Genomic DNA, 6,976 nt, shown 5'->3' with positions numbered 1-6,976 from the left:
TAGGTAATTTTTTTATTCATAACATCTCCCCCTTGTATTGTTTAAAATGAAGAGGACTGGGTTTGAGGGGCAGAATGCTTGCCAAACCATGGTTGGTAAATTTGTTCCTCTTCTTCAGAAGGGTCAGTATTTTCTACTGAGGCTTCCAGGTCATCCATTGGAGCACTAGGGGCTTCCAAATGGTAGACTTCAGGAGGGGAAGATGAGCTTGAAATTAGTTTGTAAACCATGCACTTAATTAGCCCAAAAACAATGCTAACAACTACAATAACAATAACTAGAATAAACAGTACTAAAAACACAGTTTTCAGAATAGATCCTAACTGGCCTAAGAGTTCCCAGCTTTTGAACAGTCCACTCAGCCAGTCGTCTGTTTCTCTCTTGATGTCGTTCACCATGGTTTTGATCTTGTCGATCATGGCATGGACGTTCTCTGCTTTCAATGAAAATTTGAGGCAGCAGAGACCTTTAAATTCTTCACAGTGATGGTTGTACAGGAGGAGCAGATAGTCTATGGCCACCCTGTTTTGAATGGTGGCTTGCCTGGTAATTTCCTCATCTGATAAGAGGTCACTCAGGGCAGTAGAAGTGAGGTTTGCCTGTTTTGCAACCCAACATTCCAATCGGCCTAATTCTCCCATGCTTTTTGCTGCCGAGATCCACGGCAGAAGGACTGTAATTGCGGTGGCCTTAAGTCTGGACCAGTGAACAATTTCTGAATTACAGTCTGGGTCTAATTGCCTTAGGTCCCTTTTTTGGATAGCCAATTTATGTGTATTGTTTTTTATTTGCCAATACATTAGATTTGTTCGATTTGGGGTAAACAGGCTCAGCTTGCCAAAGGTGCACGAACCTCCAAGCAGACGAGGGGGGAGACTTGCCCATGCTCTGTCTCCACATATTAAAAACACACCTTTTGGGAGTTCACTGAGCTTATAATCATAATTTGACGAGTGCATGACTAGGACTGAATTTTTGTACCAGTTTTTGTCTGTGTAGTATGGTTTGCTAGGGTGAGGATAGGTGTTCAGTTCAACTTCATAATGTGATAACCTGGGATTAAATTTAAAGTGAATGCAAAAGGTTGCATTCATGGAGCCCAAGAGATGGAATTCTTGTGGTTCCCTTTTTGGCACCGGTAACTTGCCCACTCCTGCCAAAACAGTAAAGGGTTGTCAGCAGGGTAGTGACCAGGAGGAGGTGTGAGTTAATTTCATTTAAAGCATGCCACATTTCCTTTGGGAACTGCAGATTTAAAAGGAACTCCCACCAGGCAAGTTGACAGGGGGTCACAGGCTGTTGCTGTGGAGACACAGATGTGATCCTGTCCAAGGGCTTTGGCCAAGGTGGTCCATACATTTGCTTTGGGCTGAGGGACTATCCAGGAGATTGCTGGTGGAATGATCGCAAGTAGGATGAGGAGTAGACTCGGTCTCATGGTGTCTTGAGACTGCACACGAACAGCGGGATCTAAACCGGTAAAAGGAAACTTAAGACAAAAATATATTACAAACTGTTCCAGATAGGAGGTATAAATGGAATTTTTTCCAGGGAACACACACTGCGCCTCCTCCTCCAGGCAGCATTAGCAACCTAGGGCGCTTCTGTAGTCCTCCCTGAGACCTTGGGGATGTAGGGCCTTACCCATTTGGATGGAACCCACTTTAAACCAGAGGGGGTGGACACGCAGGTGTATCCACGTCCCCATGTAACTAATTTGTAAGGGCCCATTGTCTTCCAAGTCTCAGGGTCCTTCACTAAGACTGGAGGCTTTTCTTTCACTGACATCTGACTGCTCCCCCCAAAGTGGCGTATGATGGGCGGATTCAGGCTGTCAAAAGAACAGTTCAGAAAATTGATTGTGAACAGTGCTCTAGACAACCGGATGTGGGGAGGTTCCACTTTCAGGATCTGATGTTGCTGGTCCAGGACTCTTGTTATCACGGTGAGTCCTTTCCACTACGGCTTGACCTGTAGGGGAGTAGGGGATGACTTTTTTGTGCTCTACTCCACAGTGCTGCAGGAAACTCCCAAATTCCTTGGATTCGTAAGTAGGCCCATTATCAGTTTTTAACTCCTTAGGGATGCCCATGAAAGAGAAAGCCTGTAGCAGGTGCTTTATTGCATCAGAGGATGATTCTCCCTTGTGGGCAGAGGCATAGACTGCTCCAAAAAAGGTATCTACACTGACATGAACATATTTCTGCCGTCCAAATGATTGTATGTGTATTACATCTGTTTGCCACAGTTCACAACTGTTCAACCCCCTCGGGTTTGCTCCCGCACTTATTGTGGGGAGTGCATGTTGTTGGCAGTTGGGGCACGTGGCCACAATCGCTGTGGCCTGTTCTCGAGTGATGTGAAACTGACGAACTAGGCCAGGTGCATTTTGGTGGAAAAGCTGGTGGCTGATTTTTGCCTGTTCAAAAACATTTGGGAGAAAGGCCATCTCTGCAGGCGCAGCAAGAGCATCTGCCCTTCTGTTGCCTTCAGCGATAAAACCAGGTAAGTCGGTGTGTGACCTGATGTGCATCACATAAAATGGTTGCTCTCAGTGGGAAACCAGCTTTACAAGTTTTGAGAGCAATTCGAAAAGTGCGATGTTAGACACTTCTCGCAGTATTATTGCTTGATCTGCCCTGGATACTACTCCTGCCACGTAGGCAGAGTCTGTGATCAGATTGAATGGTTCTGAGAACTTTTCAAAGGCTCTAACAACTGCTGCCAGCTCAGCAACCTGAGGTGAACCTTCCACTTCAGCAATGTCCATCTCCCACTGCTGAGTTTGAGGATCCTTCCAAGACATAACAGACTTGTGGGATCTCCCGGATGCATCTGTAAAGACTGTCAGAGCCTTTTTTAAAGGTCTACTTTGAACGTTTTCCAATTTTAGAGTGAATTGGAGTTTTTGTTCAAAAAGTTTGTGGGCAGGCCAATGGATAGAAATTTGTCCTAAGTAGGAATGCAGAACAAACTGCAAAGCCTCATTTTCCTGAAGCAAATGCTCCAACATTGCCTTTGTAATTTGGCCCGATTTTAACCTGATTGGAATGTGAATGCACTCAAAGTCACATCCTGCCAGCTCCCTGATCCGGGTCCGGGTCCTCTCCCCCTTTCAACAAATCGAAAAGAGGGGCAAGGTCTTCGTTGGCCAGACCTAGCCAGGGCCTTACCCAATTTAAAGACCCACAAAACTTGTGGACATCCGCAAGGGTCTCGATCCTCGTTTTGATCTCTAATTTTTGCGGAACAATGGTCCTTTTTCCAATTTCTAAGCCCAAATATTTCCAAGGTGGCATCTTTTGAATTTTCCTTTCCTGGAGCTCAAACCCTGCAACAATCAATGCATCGATCGTTAGGTCAAGCATGTGGGTGAGTAAATCATCATTGGGGGCACACACAAGGATATCATCTATATAATGATAGATGATGGCCTTTTCTGCTGCTGCATGCACCGGGGACAGTAAGGAAGAGACATACCATTGGCAGATTGATGGCAAGGCCTTCAATCCCTGAGGAAGAACTTTCCAATGGTACCTTTTCCAAGGGGCTTCCCTGTTGATAGTGGGGACCGAGAGTGCGAAACACGATGCATCATCAGGGTGTAGGGGAATTTGGAAAAAACAATCCTTTATATCAATGACAGCTCAATTCCAATTTTGGGGGAGCATCGCTGGGGATGGCATACCAGGTTAGAGAGAACCCATATCTTCAATGACATTATTAATTTGTTGGAGGTCGTGGAGGAGCCGCCATCTCTTTTTGTCAGCCTTCTGGATGACAAACACTGGAGAGGTCCACGGAGACATGGTCTACACAATGTGACCTTTTTTCAGTTGCTCTTCCACTAGCTCCTCAAGCGCCTTCAGTTTTTGTTTACTGAGCGGCCACTGTTCTACCCAGACTGGTGTATCTGTCTTCCAATTCAGTTTTTGGGTAAGGCACTTTTCAGTGACTGCTGCCTGAAAATCCTGTGGAGAGTCTGGAATGTCAATTGTGACTCCGCATTGTGTCATTAGGTCTCCCCTCAACAAGGGTTCTGGATAATCTAACACAAACGGACGTAGATTTGCCAATTGTCTGTTTGGCCCCTTGATTTGGACGACCCTCTTAGATTGTCTCGCCAATTGCCTGCCCAAATACCTTGAACGTGACCAGCCATGTTTTGCAAAGGCCAATGTGCTGGCCAATCCTGTGTTGGGATCACTGTGCAGTCCGCACCTGTGTCTATGAGTATCTCAATGCATTTTGACTCCCCACTCCCTCTGACATTACACCAGATTTTGGGTTTGTCCTTCCCAATAGCTTGGACCCGGGTGACTGTGGGCCCTTGTTTTTTGGTGCCTTCAGGTAGACTTGGCACTGGGATAGCTTGTGCTACAATTTGTCCTTTGGGAAGAAACAGGGGTGGGTGTAAACAGTGCAGCACGAGAATGAATTGCTCAGGATCTGATGTTATCATTCCTGTAGCAATTTCGATCTCTTGTGGTGTGTGTTTGGTGTCCCCAATGACAATGTACTTACAGCGAATTCGATGTCAAGTACCCTGCTGTTGTGGGTTGACGGAGACAAAATGCCAGTCAGTGTCTTTGAGGTGGAGTGGTTCTGTCAGCTGCAACCTGAAAGGCTCATTAACAGAAGTTGTGGTTAACATAGGTTTGCCTTAGTCATAGCAAAGGTTATTTGGTTTTACTTCCAGTGGTGGACCAGCAGACGTGGTCTTTGAAGCATCTGCTTCACTTAGAGAAATAGGGATGGTCTTTTTCACCTCCCCCATTCCTTTGGCCTGCTCTTTTTGTGTCTGTGAGCCTGGCAGGTCGGCAGTGCTCCCCATTGAGTTTTTTTGTTGTTATTGACTCCCTGGGAGCACTTGTAGTTCTCTTCTCATGCTATTTTTAAATTCATCAAATTTTTTTCAGAGGACACTGGTAAACCCACTGCCCAAGGTTCTTACAAAGCAGGCATGGCTTTGTGGGGTCATCCATTGCTGGTCTTTGCTGCTGCCCAGTGTGCCGCTGTGCTGATGGAAAGGGCACTGGGCTGGCAACGGCGACTCCCTGTGGTGGTCTTGGCAGCAGCTTTGGTCTGGTGTCCTGAGCCACACTCATCAGAGGTACTTTCCTGTTACAAACTAGAAGCATATCTTTTAGTGTGGGGGGGGGAGGTTCCAAAGGCAAGCTTAAAATTGCAGTTCAACATTGTTCATTTGCATTTGTATATGCCATTTCCTCTAAAACTTCCTCCCTTGCATTCACTTTCTTGACTTGGATTTCAATAGCTCTAGTTAACCTTTCCACAAATTTCAAAAAAGGCTCTGATGGTAGCTGTTTGATTTTACTATATGGCTTGAGAGGGCCATCAGGTTGAAGGGTAAAGAAACCTTTTTCAGCTGCATTTTTGACTCTCTCAAGGACCTCCATAAGGATTGCTGCAGCTTGGATTGGGGCTAAAGACCATTGGGCCCCACCGGAGAGATGCTCAATGGTAATCAGCATACCATTGGCATCTTTTGCTGTGTTTGGATCAGCATGCAAGTCTGGGAGAGCCTCTTTCAGTAGTTGCTTCCATGCTATTTCCCATAATTTGAAATCTGTAGAGGTCATGAGGCATGAAAAAAACTGTTTTAAATCATGTGGGACTACTACAGTCTTACTCAGTTCAGCATTTAAAAGGCCACGGAAGTATGTGCTATGTGGGCCATACTCTTTGTGTGCTTTGCAGACCTCTTTTATAATTTCTTGACCAAAAGCTTTCCAATTAGCAGTTGTGGCTCCTCCCCCTTGCCCTGCATGCTGATATGTAACAGGGGTGAATGAGAAAGTGGGACCCTGTATTGGGTCTGCGGTTCCCTGCTCCTCATCTTTTGAATTGGAAGCATTGGGATCACTGGTGCCGCTATATGGGCAAGCAGTGGGCGTGCCCCCACTGTGGGAAGCCGGGGAGGGGGTGGGGACACTGTGGGAAGAGGGAGCGGGGACAGGGGGTTGGCAGGGGGCGGGTACGCCTGGTGACATCATGTCGGCAGACGCCCCCTGGCAGGCCAGGTAGTGCATGGCAGCACGTGGCTTCCTCCATTTTCTCAGCTCTCTAGGGACTGGGAGCCATTTTGGGGGTCACTGCTATCTGAGAAACTGACACGTGCTCGGGGTTTCTGAGCTGGGGACACTGGGGATCGGGGAGGATTCCATGCAGTCTGGCCACGACTTTGTGGACAGTGGGACTCGGGCATTTTAAGATGCTCAGGGAGCCGGCTTCCCTGGGCATGAGCAGAGTCTGCTCTCTTTAAAATAACGAGTTTTGGGGTAGAGGGTTCAGAGCTGGGGTGGAGAGAAATAGGAAGAGCAAAGGTACATTCCTTGTTATTTGGCTTTTCCTTCACTTTCCTTTGCTTGAGTAAAGCTGATCGAACTTGTAAACTCCAAAACACAAATTTAGCTGAAGATGTGTCCCCAGACTTTCCCAAGGTTATCAGTTTGTTTCCTACTTTGTCCCAAAAGTGGATATTGTGGACTTGTTCAGGAGAAACTTGTGGGAAGTGTAGGAAAAGCCAGCTTATAAACCGTTTCAATTTTCCCTTAGAAAATGAAACCTTTCCACTAACTAAAATTCCTATAATCTGATAATATACTCCTTTCTGTGCCGTGCTTAGCTTAGACCCCATTTTAGATGCAAAAGGCACAATACAACCCCACGCCGACCAAAAACAGACCCGAATTCGCTGCCGATTTTCAAAAGCCACCGTTAAGAAGTGTAAACACCCAGATTTTAGCCCTGCACAGTGCAGCAGCCTGTACAGTTTTAAAAGTGCCACCAGCAGCAGCACAGAGTCCGAATTCACTGTGCCACACCTTCTCGGAGTCGTGCGCCGCCGTGCCGCGAGAAAACCGAAAGCCCCCCTGCTCACGCCACGGGAAAAACCCTAAAGCTGCGCCGCGCTGCTGTGAAGGGGCGGAGTAGGTAGAGCCCCCCCCCCCCC

General features: G+C 46.9%; 1 protein-coding gene across 1 annotated transcript in view; it reads right to left on the bottom strand.

Annotated features, from left to right (window-relative positions):
• Nucleotides 1-41: 41 nt before the first annotated feature.
• LOC121359191 overlaps nucleotides 42-6,976 on the bottom strand; it is an 8,827-nt gene continuing 1,892 nt past the window's right edge. The window contains exons 2-3 of the mRNA XM_041477970.1: nucleotides 4,525-4,627; nucleotides 42-1,470 (exon numbers count right to left, since the gene is read on the bottom strand). Coding sequence (XP_041333904.1) covers nucleotides 42-1,094 — 1,053 coding nt within the window. The 5' untranslated portion in view covers nucleotides 1,095-1,470; nucleotides 4,525-4,627. The remainder of the gene's footprint in view (nucleotides 1,471-4,524; nucleotides 4,628-6,976) is intronic.

The sequence above is a fragment of the Pyrgilauda ruficollis genome, unplaced genomic scaffold (genome assembly GCF_017590135.1).
Source record: "Pyrgilauda ruficollis isolate IOZ18807 unplaced genomic scaffold, ASM1759013v1 scaffold425, whole genome shotgun sequence".
Taxonomy (NCBI): Eukaryota; Metazoa; Chordata; class Aves; order Passeriformes; family Passeridae; genus Pyrgilauda; species Pyrgilauda ruficollis.
The sequence above is the reverse complement of the archived record's forward strand: the minus strand, read 5'-3'. Positions and strand labels throughout refer to the sequence as shown.